General features: G+C 47.0%; 1 protein-coding gene across 9 annotated transcripts in view; it reads right to left on the bottom strand.

The window, feature by feature from the left end:
- The window catches only part of MSI2 (musashi RNA binding protein 2), a 433,947-nt gene that overhangs the window by 267,497 nt on the left and 146,399 nt on the right, over window positions 1-20,051 (bottom strand). For all 9 annotated transcript variants that reach the window (XR_005201910.1, XR_005201911.1, XM_017538839.2 and 6 more), the window contains exon 6: window positions 18,417-18,509. Coding sequence is in view for 7 of the 9 variants with exons in the window: in XM_017538839.2 (XP_017394328.1) it covers window positions 18,417-18,509 (93 nt within the window). In the remaining 2 variants the exon portion in view is untranslated. The remainder of the gene's footprint in view (window positions 1-18,416; window positions 18,510-20,051) is intronic.

Raw genomic sequence — 20,051 nt, 5'->3', positions numbered from 1 at the left:
GCTGACTGGCACAGGGGCTCACACCTGTAATCCCTGCTCTTTGGGAGGCCGAGTCGGGTGGATCACCTGAGGTCAGGAGTTCGAGACGAGCCTGGCCAACATGCACCTATCTTTAATAAAAATACAAAAAAAATTAAAATTAGCTGGGTGTGGTGGCCAGCACCTGTAATCTCAGGTACTCGGGAGGCTGAGGCAGGAGAATCGCTTGAACCCGGGAAGCAGAGGTTGCAGTGAGCTGAGATTGCACCACTGCACTCCAGCCTGGGTAACAGAAACAGAGACTCCATCTCTAAAAAAAAAAGAAAAAAAGAAAGAAAAATGCAATAGCTGCATTAAAGCATAAGTTTTCTAACTCTACTGATAGCCCAATTTAGGGTTACTCTAATATTTAGCCACAAAACAAAATGAAACCTGGCTCTTTAGCCTGTAATTAAGGTTGTTTCATGTCCTTAGCTAGTAAGAACTTCTTTGCTCTGTTTATTTAAAAACAAAAACAAAAACAAACCAAAAAAAAAAAAAAAACCCTCCATACTTCAAAGTTCCTAGGATAAAAATGACAAATTTTCAGAAAAACACTTAGTAGAGAATACAGAAATCAAGGCATCAATTTAATTTCACACTCTACCTGCCTTGGACTAATTTGTGTAAATTACATTTCATACTAAAAACCTCAGCCCATGTGACCACAATGGAGAAATAAGCAGCTTGCATAAAATTGAGTTTTTCAGGTATAAATATATAGCTCTTTTTAGTGTGTGAATATTTAGCTGAATTTTCAATAAAAGTTTTATATAAAAATTTCCAAGTGTTAATTTCTACCATTTTCATTGACATGTCAACGTCACTGGGTTTTTACAGACCTAAAGAGTGCAAATCAACCCATGTGAGTCCATTTTTTCCCTCTTTTAGAAAAATGATTATAACCAAATTCTCAGCTCATGGATGTGAGTGAGCAAAGGACCCGTTGCATGAAACTGCATAAAGTTCCCACTTTGGGCCGGGCACAGTGGCTCACGCCTGTAATCCCAACACTTCAGGAGGCCAAGGCGGGCAAATCACAAGGTCAGGAGTTCGAGACCAGCCTGGCCAACATAGTGGAACCCCCATCTCTACTAAAAATACAAAAAGTTAGCTGGGCATGGTGGCAGACGCCTGTAATCTCATCTACTCGGGAGGCTGAGACAGGAGAATCACTTGAACCTGGGAGGTGAAAGTTGCAGTGAGCCAAGATCAAGCCACTGCACTCCAGCCCAGGTGGCAGTGCGAGACTCCATCTCAAAAAAAAAAAAAAAAAAAAAAAGTTCCCACTTTGGCCTTCCACTTTCAGGAACGTGAACAGACAAGTGTTGCGTGCTGAGCAAGCCTTTGCACACGTGTTTGTAGGTAAGATCCTCTAGCTGGTGGCCACCACGGCCACACAGAGCACCCGTCCCTGAGCAACAGCACCCCACAGCCCAAGAAAATCCAAGACCCCAAAATGATCATCCCTTGCCTATGCACTGTAACAGTAGTTATGTGACTGGCAGGGGCTATCTGCTCTTAACCCTCCCTAGTCCTTATATTTGCAGCTACTTTAAAAGACTTTTCCAAATGTCTTGGAGGGATGGCATCAGACAACACAATGTACCTTTCTGATACAATGTATCTTTCTACATTAAAAGGATGACTATTTCCCAGAGGAGTATGGCCATGCCCCTAAAGTTTATTATTGATCCTGAAAATAGCCTCAGTTCTATGAAGCCATTACTTTCTTTCCAACATCAAGTTGAGGACCGTGACTATCTCTAGCAGGGGATAGCAACTTACGGCCCATAGGCCTGCTGCCTGTTTTTGCAAATAAAAGTGGAATTGGAACACAGCTACGCTCATCCATTTACATATTGTCTATGGCTGCTTTTATGCTACAACAGCAGAACTGAGTAGCGGGGACAGAGACCCTATGGCCCACAGAGTCTACAATATTTGCTATCTGACCCTTTATAGACAAAGTTTGTCAACCCCTGCTCTCTATGAGCTTGGTGCTAGGAATGAGAGGAAGAATAATAACAATGACTCTATAATTCCTAGACACTGGGAGAATGCAACATGTGTGAAAATAAATGGTATTTCTTTTTATTGCCTCTTTACTAAAAGACATCTAGAATCAATACAATTGATTTGGGACACCTGATACAAACTTTCTACCAGTGGTTAAGTTATGGGTTTAGCAGAAAACCAATGACTTCAGCTGTCATTCTGTCCTAGGTGCACCTGATCCATCATCTTTGTCCATTTCCTTGGGTTGCCAAATCCCTTCATGAGCAGAGCCTGGATTAATCAAATCTGGGAAGCCATAATGAAACTGAGTTATAACTGAGACACCTTGACTAATGTTCCCCAAGATTCTTCAACATTGAAAAGATCGCATCTACTGTTCCACTCATGGGTCAAACAAACAAGCAGACCTGCCTTGTGGCTTCTTGGGGGTTGAGGGGCAAGATCTCAGGGAGGAGACTGAACCTGGCAAGAAGGGGAGAGTCTGTAAAGCCCTGGGGCACGTCCTTAGCAGTCAGCATCTCTGGGCAAGGTGAATGCAGGCATCCCACTGTAAACTGCCTCCCTCCTTGCTCTGCAGCTGATAACAAAGTCAAACTCACTCTTTCAAGTCCATGGAAGCGGGTCCTCTCCATTTGGTTCTTTCCAAAATGGACCAGGGCAGGGCTGTGATATCCAGGGGTGCGTGGGGCAAATCACACTCTGGGCTTCCTCCTCTCCTCCACCTACCATGCCAACACTGGTCCCTTATGGAGCCCAGAATAAATGTCTCTCAAGCACCTTTCCAGGTCAATGCTCAGGCGGGCACTGGCACATGAAGACATGACCAGCCTTCAGTGGCTGCCATGGGGTACAGCTGAGTTGCCTGAGGGAAAGGATGGGAGGCCCGGGGGAGGAACTCCGCAGCAGCAACCACCGTCCCCCACCTCGCAGTGAAGCTGACAGGCTCTGCATTTGCTACACCATGCTGCAACTCTGCTTACCACCATCTCTGTTCCTTGATCACACACCCCTCATGGGTGGGAACCCCATCACACCCATCTCTGTGGTCCCAGCATAGCACTTAATACCTAAATTGGGTTCTGGAATGCATGGATGGTTGGACAAGCACAACTACATTAGGGCCTTTCAACAGCAGCTGATAGAGATCTTCCTCCCCCTCCAGCTATTCCCATGATCTCCAGCATTCTCAGAGCTCCTGAACGTATTGTCCAGCCCCACTCCCACCAGCCCAGGAATTTCCCCAACTGACATGAAGATCTCCCTGAGTGTAGGCCGTGAGGCAGATCAGCCACACTCAAGTGTCTACAAGGAACGAGCATAAGCACCCCCGAAAGGGCAGCAATGAACTGAGATGCTCTTTGAGGGACCGGCGTACTGTAAAATCTGGGCAGACACACCCTTGTCAAGAAGGGATGTTATAGACAGAACTAGAAAAATCCCAGTCCATGAGAAGGCAGCAGTTTCTATCAGAACAGGCCTTTTGAAATAACTTGCAAGTGAATTACAGCGGCTACTTCCTATGGGAGGGAATATTATTTCAGGCGGCTTCCAGTCCCATGTGACTCCTTAATTCAAGTCATATTCAAGAAATATTTATTGGGGGTAGAAGTCTCAATAAATATTTCTTGAATATGACTTGAAGTCTCATAGGTGTGTTTTAAGATCAGGCCACACTGGAGCACTCCAGTGAGCTTTTAAAATCTGCCTTAAAAGAAATTTTAATGCACGGTCTCCTTTGCTTTAAACAGATTTCTCATTGCAAACAAACAACCCCCTACAAATACCTGCTTTCCTCGGCTTCTCCTCTGGTCTCGGCTGCCAGGCGAGCACTGAGTGCTTGGGGACACCGCCATTAAGATGGTGGTTTTCAATAGTAACTTGGCATTTATCATAGTGAGAGTATTATCTTCTCAACAGAAGCTGACAATTTGTCCTATTCCTCCCTTGAGAGAATCCACTGAGCTCACATTTGCTTCCCCTGCATGCTGTTTCTCCTACTACAACATTTCTTTGCCTGGAAAGAAAATATTGTGACTCCTTGCCATATTCACTTCATTAGCATAAGAGGAAAAAAAGCCAAATCCTCCACTCAGCCTCCCCCAACACCAACTCCAGCTGGGTTACATCTAGGAGGCTCTCATATGCAGGACTTCAGAGGTTCCAGATTTGTCAGAGGAATAGCTGTGGAGGGATGGGGGCAGAGACTGGGAACAACTAAGAAACTGGCCCCCAAATCATCCATTTGGCACATAGAGTGTGCTTTGTGCAGATTAAGGAAGGGAGTTTGTCAGAGGGAGCGAACATGGTGGAAGTCAGCAATTTTGGGGGTTCAGGAACTCCGGGTGAGGGGGGAATGGGAAGCAGAAAGGGAATGCAGGCGGGGGAGACTATCATTAAATGCCCATGTGCCAAACCCTGGGCAAATGTTTATCTCTTCATTCTTACAACCCCGTTATAAGTGAAACTGTATGCCCACTTAACAGATGAGAAACCAGGCTCAGGAGACAGTCACATCAAGAGCCCAGGGTCACAATGCTAATAGCAAATGATCTGGATTCAAACTCAGGTCTGCCCAATTCCAAAGTTGAAAATTATTCAACTTCACCCCACGATATCCAGGCAATTCCCAAGAGTCTGGCAGTAAATGCCAATGGCATCTTCGGATCATTCAAGAGGGAAAAATATACCCACAAACACATTCTCCGTGTCCACAGCCAGATTTCTCAACATCAGGGAGGACCGTGCTGTGGCTTCATGTTGTTGGACCCATTTTCATTCCCCAGCCTGGCTGATCACAGGATGGCAAGTCAAGGAGAGAAACTGCCCAATGCCCATCCAGTCCCCCATCCCTGGTGCCCATAACACCTATGAGCCTAGATGAGTCAACCCTCTCACCAGCTTTGCAAAGTCACTGACCTACTCTGGTACCTCAGAGTAGTGGACCTCAGCAGGTCCACTACTTTTCTTAGACCAAAGACAAAAAGAAGAGAAGGAGAGAAGATTACACAGAGATGCATATCCCGTTTTACCCTCCTGACATCTTCCCTTCTCTGTGTTTACCCTCTGTGCCAAAGCCTGCCTGAGAATCTCCCGACTCTGAAAAGGGCCTTGCTGACCAGCTGCCCCGATATTCCCTTAGTTCTATTAAGCTTTTGCCGTGGGATGAAAATAACTAAGGAATCCTGGGCTGCAGTGAAATAATGGGTTTCACATAAGGAAATGCTCCAGATAATGGAATATGCTCTCTCAAAGCCCCATTTTAAAAAGAAAAATCCTGGCTAGGTGCAGTGGCTCGTGCCTGTAATCCTAACATTTTGGGAGGCCGAGGCAGGTGGATTCTCGCCTCCTCCTGAGGCCAGCCTGCCCAATGTGGCAAAACACTGTCTCTACTAAAAATACAAAAAAATAGCCAGGTATGATGGTGGGCGCCTATAATCCCAGCTATTCGGGAGGCTGAGGCAGGAGAGTTGCTTGAACCCCGGAGGCAGAGGCTACAGTGAGCCTAGATTGCGCCATTGCACTCCAGCCTGGGCAACAAGAGTGAAACTCTGTCTCAAAAAAAAAAAAAAATCCTAATTTTACCCTTTGAAACTCCTTCTCCAATGACTGGAACTTCCCTGCCCTCCGATACAGAGGATCCATTCATTCCAGCATTGTTGACTGAGCACCAACTACTGCCCAGGCCGTGGGCCAGTCCTGGTTCTACAGGGTGAGTAAACAGACCTAGCCCCACTTGGTGGAATTTACAGTCAGGTCAAGGCAGAGAGGCTACACATATCTGACTTCTTGATAAGCCAAGATTCCCTCTTCCATATTCTCATTATGGAGTTTCTCGGCTCCTGGTGTGTTTCCTTGATGACACACTCTGTAATTATTTTTATTATTTACTGGCCTGCTTTTGGCTCCTCCTCCGCCACCCACACCCCATGCTTGTTAAGCTACAAGTAAGCAAGGATCTTGTCTGTTCCGCTCACCAAGGTGCTCCTGGCTCCTAGCTCAGTGCCTGGCATTCAAGGTAATCAGGGTCTGCTGAATGAATCAATGAGCAAATGAATGATGCGTGAGACTGTAGATGTAATGCCTTCTGGGCCTAATGAGGAAGGATGACTGTTTCCCTGCACTAAACAGCCCTACAGTGTGGATCTTTTCAAGATCGAAGCCTCTTAAGTTTTTATAGGTTTTCTCCCTCTTGCTTTACACTGAGTTTATTAACATCTTTCCACCCCTTAATATTTGCTATAAATTTGAAAGAAGCCAGAAAACCAAGCTAATAAGAATCACATGTAAAGGAAAAGGAAAGAAAAACTTAAATGAGGATCTGAAAGGCTCTCCCAGGAGGCAAAATAAATGCGATAAACAGATTACTGGATCAATATATATATAAACATATTTTAACAAACATCAGCCAAATGATACTGGGACAACCTCCAGGCCATATCCATTACCAAAAAAATAAAAAAGAAAAGAAAAAAAAAGTTTAGTTATTCAAGAAAGAAATGTAAAGAGTTCGTCAGAAGGATCCACCCAGAAGAACTCTCTTTGGGCCCACATCAGTTCAACTCTTTCATCAAAGCCAGGGCAATCTGCAAGTCAGTTCCACAGACTGGAAGCAGCAGCTGGATGGAGGGGATGTCAGACACTACACAAAATGGAATCATCTTTACGCTGAGAAGATGCAGGAAGGGCTTTTCAGTTTGTATCATACCCAGGGTGGAAGAAATGAGTGGTAAGCTCCCCTACAGGACAGATGGAACAGATGAACGAGAGAGTGCGAGAGTGAGTGAGTCAGTGAGTGTGTGTGTGCGTATGCGTGTGTAAAGCCTGTTGCACTAGCAAGCCTACTGCTAGACAGAACTAGAGTGGAAACTCCAGCGTCTCAGAGGACTTGAGTCTTCAAGGTGGAAAATAACACCAGCTCATTAATGTTTGTTAAGTGCTCACCCTGTTTCTTAGCAGGATGCTAACAACTATACGTGCATTAGCTCATTTAATCCTCATGACAACCCTATGGGTTGAGGGCCATCATTACCCCCATTTTACAGATAAAGAAAGTGAGGTGGGGAGAAGTTAAATGACCCGGCCAAGGTTACCGTGCTAGTGAACAGATGAGCTGGGTTTGATACCAGACAGTCTCAGTGTAAACAACCTATGCTCTTATTAGCAGGCAATATGCTCAGCCAGGATGTATGAAAACTATTCAACCTGAGGGCCAAATCCAGCTGCCACCTGATGTTTGAAAATAAAGTTTTATTGGAATATAGCCATGGCCATTCATTTTCATATTGTCTTTGGCTGTCATCATGATAACATGGCAGAACTGAATGGTTCTAGGAGACCATCTGGGCCACAAAACTAAAAATAGTTATTATCTGGCCTTTTGCAGAAAAAGTTTGCCAACCCCTATGCTAAACAGTAAACAATAGAGATTCTCAACTTTTCTCCCTGTGTACTCCCCCTAAAGGTCAAGTACATTAAAGGACAGTCCAGAATGACCAGGAACAGAGACTGATGCAGCCAGAAGCTAATCTGAAGTGTCTGGAAGCATCACGGTGTTTCAAAAAATTATGCAAATATTGCAATATGTGCCATAATATTTGTTCTAATAGTTGAAACAAACTGGCTAGGTGTGGTGGCTCACGCCTGTAATCCCAGCACTTTGAGAAGCTGAGGCGGGCAGATCACTTGAGGCCAGGAGTTCGAGACCAGCCTGGCTAACATGGCAAAAACCCGTCTCTACTAAAAATACAAACATTATCTAGGCCTAGTGGTACGCACCTGTAATCCCAGCTACTCAGGAGGCTGAGGCAGGAGAATTGCTTGAACCCGGGCAGTGGAGGTTACAGTGAGTAGAGGTCGCACCACTGTACTCCAGCCTGGGAGACAGAGAGAGACTCCAAGAAAAGGAAACAACCATAAAGGCAGTGACCTTCCTCAAAGATGTGCCATAGTAATTTTTTTTTCGAGGTGGAGTCTCGCTCTGTCACCCAGGCTGGAATGCAATGGCACGTTCTCAGCTCACTGCAACCTCCACTTCCCAGGCTCAAGCAATTCTCCTGCCTCAGCCTCCCAAGGAGCTGGGATTACAGGCACCCACCACCACGCCTGGCTAATTTTTGTATTTTTAGTAGAGACAGGGTTTCACCACGTTGGCCAAGCTTGTCTCAAACTCCTGACCTCGTGATCCACCCGCCTCGGCCTCCCAAAGTGTTGGGATTACAGGTGTGAGCCACTGCACCTGGCCACTCCATAGTAATTCTATGGTACTATAAACAAGTGGTCAGGGCTACTCCAAAGGAGATCATCTCAGGATAAACAGCTTAAGTGGATCAACAAACCCGGAGTCCTCACCCCGGAAGTCTGGATTTGAATCTTGGGCCCCACTGCTGTCTGGCTGAGGGGTCTTACGTAGACATGTATGCTCTCCTAGTCTTCCTTACCTAACTTTAAAATGGAGATAATTATCCTGCCTCACAGGGCTGCTGGGATAATTACAAGGTAAAAGATGCAAGAATGGTTCGGGCAAACAGGAACCCCTAAATCTGAACACAAATGCTAACTTAGCTGGAATGGAAAGCAGTGACATCAATACATGCTCCTTTTTTGATAAGAAAACAAGTCTGTCAATGAAAGAAATGAGGTGGTCTTATTAAAGAATAAAAATCGGCCAAGGTGGTGGCTCATGCCTGCAATCCCAACACTTTGGGAGGCTGGATCACTTTAGTCCAGGAGTTCAAGACCAGCCTCAGCAACATGGTAAAACACTGTCTCTACTAAAAATACAAAAGAAAAAAATTAGCCAGGCATAGTGGTGCGTGCCTGTAGTCCTAGCTACTTGGGAGGCTGAGGTGGGGGAGTCACCTGAGACCCAGAGGCTACAGCTACAGTGAGCCAAAATCGCGCCACTGCACTCCAGCCTGGGCAACCAGAGAGAGGCCCTGTCTCTAAATAAATAAGTATAATTTTGAAAAAATGTGTATCCCTATCAGAGAATCTGCAAGCTCCCTTGCAAACTACTCCAGCATTTAATCTCCCTGTTGCTTTCCATACCCTTGTCATTTTGTAAGAAAGCTGGGAATAAAATCAGGAAGCCTGTCTCTGATCATTCCATACTCTCACTTATTTTTCCTGAAGTGAAAAACACCTTAAATTGTTTTTTCACTACTAATACTCTATAAGCAAATCTGAAAATATTTACCTCTGCCGTCAATTATAAAAGACCGTTAGCGACCTCGACAATCCAAAATCTCTAATTTACAACTAATCTACTTTCACAAATTACATCTTCTATAACAGACCACCTAAAAAAGACTTCCTGTAAACAAACCACTCTGCTGGGTTTTTTATTTAATTTAATTTAATCCTTATTTTGCTCTTTAACTACAAGTAACTCACTTTTTACTACACTGGGGCAGAATTTTTTTTTTTTTTTTTTTTCATTTCAAGAGACACAGAAATAATCCCCAAATAGAAGTCCAGAGGGGTGCACAGACAGACAGACACTGCCTTGAGCGGCCACTTGTTCATGTCACACTTGCTGGCCTGTGCTCACGCAAGGCCCTAAGCTGGCTGTTGTCCCAGTTGCTGGATTAAATCAAGAAGGTAAAATGTAAATAGGTACGAAGTAAGTGCTCTGGAACACATAGGAAGGAATACTTAAATCTCCTTGGAGGTGGTCATGGAAGGTGTTGACCCTTTTAGAGTGTCAGGCCAAGTGTCTTGACTTCTCCCAACTCCTCCACCGCCCCCATTTTATTTATTTGTTTGTTTGTTTATTTTAGAGACAGAGTTTCGCTCTCGTTGCCTAGGCTGGAGTGCAATGGCATGATCTCAGCTCACTGCAACCTCTGCCTCCCAGGTTCAAGTGATTTGCCTGCCTCAGCCTCTTGAGTAGCTGGGACTACAGGCGTGCGCCACCATGCCCAGCTAATTTTTGTATTTTTAGTAGAGACGGGGTTTCACCATGTTGACCAGGATGGTCTCGATCTCTTGACCTCATGATCCACCCGCCTCGGCCTCCCAAAGTGCTGGGATTACAAGTGTGAGCCACCACACCTGGCCCTCCGAACTCCCCTTTAAGGTGACCAATTCATTCTAGTTTGCAAGGCCCAAGTTCCTGGAAACCCCCTTAGTCACAGGAAAACCCACACAACTGGTCAGCCTACCTGCATCCCGCCCAGGTCTTCTCTCTACAAGGAGGAATCGTCAATGATATGAAGTCGGCTGTGTTGCGCTGGCTCCCATCCTGCCCCTTCTTTCACCTGTCTCCCACCCACTACTTGCACCAAGTAATCATCAACCCTTCACGGTTAACAGCCCCTCCACCAGATTCCTCCATCCTGGAAACATCACCAGTCACACAAACATCCCACAAAGAAGGGAGGCCCATCACCAAGGCTGCAGAAGGCATGTGGCCTTGCGGCAAATCAAATCCCACTTTGCCAGTAACTCAACTCTAGGAAGACAGCACAAAGTAGAGGAAGAAATGGAAGCGGCATATACAAATTCAATCTATTCCATCTCCTATTTATTTTATGCAAAGTTTTCCTGGTCCTTATTAATGCCAGCTTTCTGTCCACCATTTAATCTCTGCTTCCATTTCGTTCTTAGGGGCCTGTGATTATTCTAATTCAGCATTTGGATGACTTCATTTCCGCTCAAGTACACCCAGGTCAACTTGGATAGAAGAGAAAGAGGAGGAGAAGAAAAATAATCAGCTAAAAGCTATTAAATATCAGCCATGTGCCTCATGATTGGTTTTAAAGGCAGTGGTGAGGTTAGCAACAGTCAGAAACTCAACCCTTCTGCCTCTTCCGGCATATTAACATTTTTTTCTGGGACTCTCACTAGGATGGCTTCGAATGTAAATAAAGTACAGATTGGCAGCCCACTTTTAGCTAATTCACAAATACAAAGTATGAATATACGGAGCTATAAACATTTAGAGGGTGGTAACTTGACAAATCCGGCAGGTCTACAGAGAGACTATTTCTAAGAGGAAAAAAGAAGAAAAGAAAAAGAAAAAGGAAGAAACAGAAAAGCATACAGGACCTGTGTAAGGGGATGTCCTACTAACGGTGGGGGGCGGGCAGGAATCTCCATATCAGTGTTCACTCCCCCGAAACAGAGCTGGATTTCTATGCCAAGTCTAAATGAACTGCGCTTTCTCTTCCGTAAGAACCACCCCTTGCACCCACTGGCACAAGCTTGAACCATGATTTCTGGTACATTTTCAGTTCCCACTGAACTACATTTAGGAAGAGAAAGGCTTTATTTTCTCATGCTAACAACTCCATTGTAAGTGACATCTTCAGAGGGCCCAGGAGGACTCTGGGAAGGTGAGCTGGTGGAAGTACTTCATACCTACCCCCACCTGACCCCCGCCCCTACCCACCCAGACCTCATTAACTCCTTTGTGCCCAAGGGCTCCCCCACCCCTGACTTTCCTCTCCTTACCCCAGCAGAAAAAGTAAACACAGCTAAATCATACCAGGAAATGCAGTCCAACAGCAAAGCCAGAGTTTCAGCCTTGTTCCTCTACCTACTATGCAAATGCACGTGGCATTTGATTAGCATACTCAAAGTTTTCCCAGCTCGCTACCCAGAAGGCATCCGATTTTCCTATCTGTATATTTTAAAACACTGTTAACAGAGCAATAATAATGTCGGATGCCTTTCCCTAACAACAGCTGGCTATATTTTACACACTAAGAGGGAAATGGGAAGTCTTCCTAGAAATCCACTATCTATTTCAGGGTCTCCTTTTTGAAGCAAAAATACGAACACTTAAAAGTGAGGTTAGGGCGCTCAATCTTTAGCATTACACAACGTCCACTGGCTTCGGCCAAAATCAGTCTAAGGAGAAAAATCAGTCTAAGGTAGAGATGCAGAGGAGGCAGGATTCTCCTGTCCACTCGCTGTGCTGTTTCCCACTGAGCAGCTCAGCCAGGGGTCAGGGCGCAAATAAAGTCCCCTCCCCTCATGACACACTTCCCAAGGGGAGATGCTGACACAAACCAGGCAGAAAATTAATAAAACATGGGGACAGTGTTGGCTTTGTTCTGTGCTATTAGAGGAAGAAAACTGAAACACAAAAGTAGCCTTCAGCCACGGAAGAGAGAGAGCGCATGGCCCCTGGTCCAGCCTGCCATTGTCATTGAAGAAGGTCTGAGGAGCAACACCCAGGCTCTCCAGAGAAAGGTGGGACAGAGGAGAGGGTGAGGCCCGGGAGGGGACGCTGACCACTCCCCGGCAACCCACCTGCAAGAACCACTTCAGAGGACAAAGCCTCAGGGAGCTCTGACGTCCACAAAGGACACGTAAGACTTGTTTTCCAGGCCTCCTCTGAGACAACCACAGCTCTGTTTATCTACGACACACACTGAAAGCAAGAAAACGCTACCTGAGGATCACAGTCCACTCTCAGGAGTATTTATCTTCTCACAGATCTCATGCCTTTTAAATTTCAAAGGGCTTTATGAGATTTTTATTCCAGGTATGACTCTCCTCGCACATTCGCTATCAAAAGAGGCATGTGAGCGGCGGCCGTGATCGCAGCTTCGCACCTGCACAGAAAAACCTGGAGCTGGGAAGTCACAGGCACCCAGCGCTTCCTTGGGCCGTGCTCCCCCACGATCGCCCACGCTGCCGGATCAACGGGGAGGTCTCGTTACATTAAAAAGCCAATTCACTCTTGTTTTCCTTTTTTCTTCCCCCCGAAAGCTTTCACACACCACTCTCCGGAGCTCAGGTTAACTTGTGTGGGCACCCACCAGCCCCCGCCCGACACAAAGAGCTCCAACGACCCTTCCACCTGGTTTCCGAGGGGCTCTCCCACTTTAATGAGACCTCAAGCACCGTCACTTTCCCTGCCAGTTCCTGGAAGGCCTTTGCTTCCCAGCCACCATGATGAGGGGCTGGCACAGGAAGGGGTTAAAGCCCTCATGTCAAACCACAAACTCGGGCACTGGCCCAGAAGGGACATGGGAACCAGAGCAGCCTGTGATAAAGGCCGGATTGTAGCAGCCCACTGAATTGGAAATGACTTGTAGGCCTAATGAAACAGAACTTTGGCAGTAACACAGAATGAAAGGAATGAGACAATAAAAGGCAGGAACAAAGGGTGCAGAGTCGTTTCAGCTTAGCAAAATAAGCTCACTTTGTTGTTGGGGAAAGCCAAAGCCGATTAGGATAAACCAATGACTAAGCATAAGTCTTCCAAACTAATTACACAGTTCACCATGTGAAGTATAATTGGAAGCCTCCAAACGCGGGCTGCTTTGCTTTCACAGGAGTTCTATAAAGTGAGAATTACCTAGCACGCTCGGCACTGAGCTGCCCTATCATTGCCGGGAACAGCTGAAAGGTGCGGAACCAGTCCATCCGGGACGAAGCCGAGAATTCATTAAGTTTAAAGGCCTCTTTTTGATCTCCAAAATCCTATAAGTGAGAATTTAAGAAACCGGTACTTGAAGGAGCGGCCTGAAGGGGAGAAGGAGGAAGCCCATGTACTTGGAGTTTCTTTGATCCAGTGCATTTTAATTACCAGGCTGGGTCTTCCAGGTGGCTCTGCTGGGGAAACAGTGTGGAACAGGCCAGCTCGTCATCAGGGTCTGTGCGGGCATATCTGGAGCATCATTTACCTGCCATTTTTTGGAATGGCCTATATACATCATTCCTGTGTGTATAAAATCAGGACCACAGATAACGTCCACTAGAAACCCAGGGCAGTCAAACAAATTACCGTATATCAACGTTTTTGACAAATGAACAAAACCTGCTCCTTCTGAGAGAGAGGCTGCTGGGTGGTAAAGTGGGAGGCGGCGCTTTAGAAACAGTAAAAAGAAGCAAGGGGTAGATTGTGCACCAACAAGTGACTACTGAGGCTCCTCAGCACTGGCTGTGTGATCTTGGAGAATTTCCTCACCTTTCTCAACATCAGCCCCATCACCCACATAAGAGACCTGCCAACCACCTCACTTGACATCCTTGAGAAGCGCATTGTAAAATGCATTAGAAAGTTTAGCACCAAGCACGCACGACTTCAGTTCAGAAACAGCACACAGTAAAAGGATCTTCATAGTAAAACCTGGACCTCAAAAATTCCAAGTTTCATTAATTACATCTAGCCTGTGAAACAGGGAGATGGAAATACTCTAACGGTTTTTCTGGCTCTTACTCATAGGATGAAGATTCCAGTTTATAAATAGTGGCTTTTTCCAAATAAAGAATCTCTTCACTGTCCCTGCGTCATGAAGTCCAGAAATAAACTCTAACATGGTAAGACTGCTGTTTATATACCATGCTCATTACTACTGACAATGGATTATTTTGGTTATAGCCTATAGACGTCTTAGATATAATCTATCCATCCTATAAACGTTTAAATACTTTCTACATTACTGACTTTTCAAGCTTAAAACTAACCTTAGGAATAAGTCATTCAGTCCAGGGGTCAGCAAACTATGGTCCACAGACCAAATCTAGGTCATCACCTGTTTTTGTAAATAAAGTTTTATTGGCACACAACTACAACCATCTGTTTACCTGCTGGCTATAGCTGCTTTCATCCCACAAGAGCAGAAGTGGGTAGCCGCAGCAAGGACTACATGCATTGCAAAGCTGCAAATATTTACTATCTGGCCCTTTATAAGTTTTCCAACCCCTTCCCCGGAAAGAGAAACTGAGGCCAGCAAAGGCGCAATGTGTCCAGCTGTCCCAGGGAGGTCGGCCTATCGTCAGGCCCAGCACGAAGGCCTAGAATACCTGCTGCCTTACCCTTCTCCAAGGACAGACAACACTGGAACAGCTACCCAGGGTGGGAATGGCCATCCTCACCCCTGAGTAGCTCACGGTGACGTGTGGATTCTGCTAACCTGTCAGCTGTTCATCTCAGTTGGCAGAGTGCTGACGCCAATGGCCACACTTCAAGATCTCATCTTAAATATAAATAAGTAACAACGCCTCTAACCTGGGGGAGATGGGGTGAATCTTCTGGGAGGAAGGTGGAAGAAAAGCACAAAAGGGTTTACAAGCCTCCAATTTAAGTTATTTAAAGCTCCCGGTGTGTCATTCTGTACCCACTCCACTTACAGTAATGACATATTCAAACTCCCTTAGCTCAGCCCCTTGATAGCAGTCTTACCCATCTTGATTGCCACCTGAAATAAACAGTCGGAGCAGCTGCCAGCTCGGGCAGGATGGGATGAGGGAGAGGAGAAGGGAATGGCGGTAAGGAGACCCAAAAGGAGACCGGAACACCTTGCATATGGAGGCTGTGGAAGGAAAGTTCTTGACTTGGAGGAAAAGGAAGTGGGGTGTGAATTCTGGCTCTTACACTGTCTTACCTGGGTGACCTCTGCTGAGACTCAGCCTCCCTGGCCCTGAGTGTCCACCTTTGCCAAATGGACTGGATGATACCAGTATCCACCACACAGGTAAAATGAGGGGATGAATGTCCAGGTCCCCAGCCCTCTGGAGCACACTGAAGGGCACAATATCTTCTTGTCCTTTGCATCCTCCCCACCCTCAGTCCATCTTGGGGACTGATCAGCAGCTGGAACAGGGCAGAGTTCAGATGCTCTTATCAGACAAGCCTGGAGGGGGCGTCCACTCCCAGCTCCACCTCCTGGAGGGCTGCAACCTCGAGTCCAAGAGACAATCCCACCAAGACCCCACTTAACAGTCTGCAACACGGGGAATACCACTACCAGCCTCCCAGAGAAAAACGAAATGAGGTGATGTGAGTAAATGGTCTGGCCTAGTATCCCACACTTCACGGTCACTATAAATAATAAAATAACATCTCATTAAATTGCAGTTGGTTAAAGACAGTCCAAAACAATGTGTGTGCAAAGGAATGTGTGTGCGTGAATATACTTCATGCAAGTGTGTGTGTGTGTGTGTGTGTGCATGCGCGCATATTCTTTCTATTTTCTTCAACCGGAGTATAAAGTACCAAAGGGCAGAGGCAGTCTGTCAATTCACCTGTTACCTCCTTTCGCAACCACTGTGTTTCCTCACTGCACTGTGCCTGAGGCCCAGCAACAGAGTCTCCCTGACTTTGATCATTCTGGATTCAAATAAGTTATGCCAGAATCCTGAGAGGTGGCGGGTCCCGCCCAAGGGGACACACACAGTAACACCAGCCACCAGCCAAATGAGAAATAAGCTATTCTGAAGACAGACCCAAATAATGCAGAGCCTAAGCATGCAAAAAGCTACTAAAATATGAGCATAGAAGAACATTATGGCTTTGATACATTCAAAAGCCTCCTTGGTCTTTTAATAAAACACTTGATAAGTCTGCACATCCTGCCAGAGTCCACAAACATTACTGCAAAATTAACTGGGCAGCTTCAGACCCGGCGAGTGCCATGCCAGGGAAGATGGTTTGTGACTGCTTCTCAGACAAAAGGACAACTGTTCTCAGGCAGCAATGGTGGCCACTGTGGGGACAGCCAGAGCTTGCAGAGTGTCCTACTGGAGGCATACTGGGTCATGATGATAAGTGCTAATGAAAAACAAGAGAGAGAGACAGAAATAGAGAAAGGAAGAAAGAGAGGGAGAGAGGAAGAAACCAAGGGTTGGGGACGTGCGCAGACGTGCTACGTGCTGGCAAGTAGACGCCTGTTTGGAGTACTCCAAAAGCCCATCTGGGCAGCACCGACTTCCCTGAAACAAATTGGCCCACGAGATTCCAAGGCAGGTTATGGCTCGAAAAAGAAATCCCACCTCGTGTTTGCAAACACTACCCCTGGACTTGTTTTAAAAGCAGAAAGATAGCAAAGAGAGCTCACCCTCCAGAGCTTTCCATTATGCAAGCCGGACCTGTCTCGTTTCATTATTTCCAATCCCTCTCCCTGGGCAGGGTGGGGCTGGGCGGTGGACAGATCCCCCTTCCTGCTTTAAATCAGCCTGGAAGGGAGAAGTGCTATAACGCACACAGTCATCAGCACACTTAGCTATTGGTTAGATCCAGCTAGAAAGAATCCATCACCAGCTGACAATGCCAGCAAGGCCATGGGGAGGCCTTTTCAACAACAACCTGGAAGGGCAGCCCAGAGCCACTCGGAATGCAAGTCTGGGCAGGAGGAAGCTGGCTTCTTTTTGTTGCATGGTCTCCTATCCACGCAGAAATTAATACCGGAGACAAGAACGGCTCCATTTTGAGGCTAAGTAAAGGTCATGGCCCTCATCCCAGACAGCAGTTCACAAATGGACACACCTGGGGACGGGGTCATAGCTGTCCATCGCCCTGGGCAAACCAACAGCACAGAACCTTCAGCCTGGCCAGTGGGCGGCTGTGCCTTTGTACCCAGGGCAAGCGTGAGAGCCGTTGTGGGAGGAAACAAGCGACAGAGCTTAGCACGGGCACTGTGTCTTCTCAGGATGCCTCAGCAGCTCTCTCCCACGTCAGCCCTCCAGCAGGGAAGACCCAGACCTATGAAGGGGAAACTGTCCCAGACCTGGGCTCCCACGCAAAGTCCACAATCACTCAAAGACGCGGGACGCAGTCTCCTTGAACCTGCTGTTTACATAGGGGCCAGGGGAGGGTGGTATACCCAAAAGCCAGCAAGGGTCATCCCCGCCATGGCAGCAGGGCCATCTGAGGAATGTGTCATCCTCAGGAAGAACCCACTCTCAAGGCACCATCTCCCTTCAGCCAATAGAAAGCGGCCAAATTAAACACATCAGCTGTGGTGACATGTCCTGTCTGTCTGGCTCTCTGTGTCACACACAGCTTCTCACGCTGTTTCCTGCTCGCTGTGGGGCTCCTGGGTTGGTCCCGGCCTGTTCCAGCAGGAGAGCCCAGGGGATAATTTTACTGCTGTCTCACAGACATTAGAGTCAGAAATGCTGACAGGTACAGGTCCTGCATCTTTTCCAAGTCTCCTTGGGCAGTTGACAGGGGAGGGTTCGGCAGCAAAGGGCCCCAGGGAGTCTCGGCTCTCACTGCATTTTCCAGACAGTCACAGAAGGAAGAAGCCCAGCCCCAACCCGCAGGCCTCTAGCAGCTTCTGTGGGAGCTCCTGCCCTGTGAGCCACAGCCCCGCGTCCCTCCCCAGCCACCGTCACTGCCAGCTCCCAGCCTAGGCCCCACGTGGTCAGCAAATGCCAGCAAAACTGCACTAAAAGGCCACTCTGTCTGCTCCTGCCAGCACGTGGGACATCGCACCAGACACACACCAGACTCTTCCATCTTAGCTCCTGCGGAATTTCACTTAAATCACAATGGCCAGGTTCAAGGACAACGTTCTTGAGGACACAGCTGTAGCAGCGGCTAGGGCCACGGCAGCCACTTCTTAGGACTGATGAGGCCACTTCTTAGGACTGATGAGGCCACTTCTGGCGTGTGCCATCCAATCCCATGCAGTGCTTACCTTGCCAAACTGCTCAAAATATTGCTTTACATCTTCCACTACTGTGTTCGCAGATAATCCGCCTACGAATATTTTCTTTGTTCTTGTGACCATCTGCAAGAAATGACAAGAGAAAGGCATGGGTTAACCAGGTTATCTGAAGCAGTGCTCAAGAGGATGCTGAAACAAACCACTCTCCACATTTCTCTAGGAAGGCAATTTTAGATATATTCAGGCTGCACGGCACGGGCCTTCAGACATCTAAGGAAGCTAGAGACAGTCACTCTGCCTATCTCAAGCATTCAGATGGCAACCTAAAAGCCTGAGTTTGATACAGACACAGAGACTTCAGAACCTCATTGGCCACCATGCACAGCTTCATTCTGATGGACAAGCAAAAAGAGAAAAACCACATGTCAAGCTATCTTAAAGCTAAGAGGCAAGAACAAAACAGATCTAAACACACAAAACCTGCTGTCCAGAAACTATCCGCAAAACCTATCAGTAAGAAATGCACACATGATTCAAAATGAAGCGCAGACTGTCTACGCCGAGCTGTGTGTGCTAGGTGCTGGTGTGTACATCTGTAGGCAACACAGACGCTGACCTCACACCTGGGGACCACCCTCCAAGCTCTGTCCAGGATCCCTCCTCCTGATTCCCCATGATTCACCTTGATCCACCCCGCACCCAGTCAAGCCCAGCTAATCCCCAGATCCCCACACCTTTCTTCCTGCAGGTCCTTTTCCTTGGGGTGCCTCTCCACTTCTATGTCTCCAAAATCCAAAGTATTTACTTATCATTACAGCCAGGAGCTAGTCCACCCTTTTCTGAAATCCCCTAACACTGTCTCCATATCCCTGTCTTAGCACTCCCTGCTCTCTACCTTGTGTTAAATGACTTCCTCCTCCAGATAATAAGCTGTGACTCCTCTACAAATCCTCCACCAGGCCCGGCAGAGCAGCAGCACATATAAGCCAACGCTGAATGTTTGGTGGATGCACAAATGGGGCCACATTTCCGAATCCCACCAATTCCAAGGCCGAAGGAGTAGGATACTCAATGGCATCAACTGTTCAGAGTGGGAACCAAAATCTTACATGCAGGAGCCAAAAATCAAGAAAATAAATTTTGTCCTAAAGACTGAGTTTGGGCTTCATGCTGTTTTCATTTTACTGTCACAATAAAAAATTACAGAATTTGGCAGGTGAGGGTCTGACCAGTTTGTTGGCCTATAAACACACAATGTCATCTGTACTTCAACTCGATGTAGGATGCTGAAGTACAGGAGCCACAGCTGCCTGGATCCCTCACCAGGGAGTCTCCTGGCACATCCACCGAGTGAATGAGTGAACCAACCCACCTCAGCAGGAGCCTGAGGTGAGTGATGCCAGGGGCACAGTGGTTACTGGCAGACTGTACTGTGGGGCACTGGAAATCCAGCTCCTGGGTCTAACTCTGGGTGTGACCCTGGGCAGGGCGCACTTCCTCCTAGGTATGCATTTTCTGCAGCACGAGATGCTGGACCAGGGCTCCAAGGTCCCACACCTCATGCCCAACTCCCATGAATCCATGAGCATCATGGCCGTGACGCAGAGAGGCTCGCACACTCCAGGGAGCTCTTGCTTTAGCTTAGCGGCTCCCACAGAAGACACG

The sequence above is a fragment of the Cebus imitator genome, unplaced genomic scaffold (assembly GCF_001604975.1).
Source record: "Cebus imitator isolate Cc_AM_T3 unplaced genomic scaffold, Cebus_imitator-1.0 Scaffold115, whole genome shotgun sequence".
Lineage (NCBI taxonomy): Eukaryota > Metazoa > Chordata > Mammalia > Primates > Cebidae > Cebus > Cebus imitator.
This window is presented reverse-complemented; position numbering and strand designations above follow the sequence as displayed.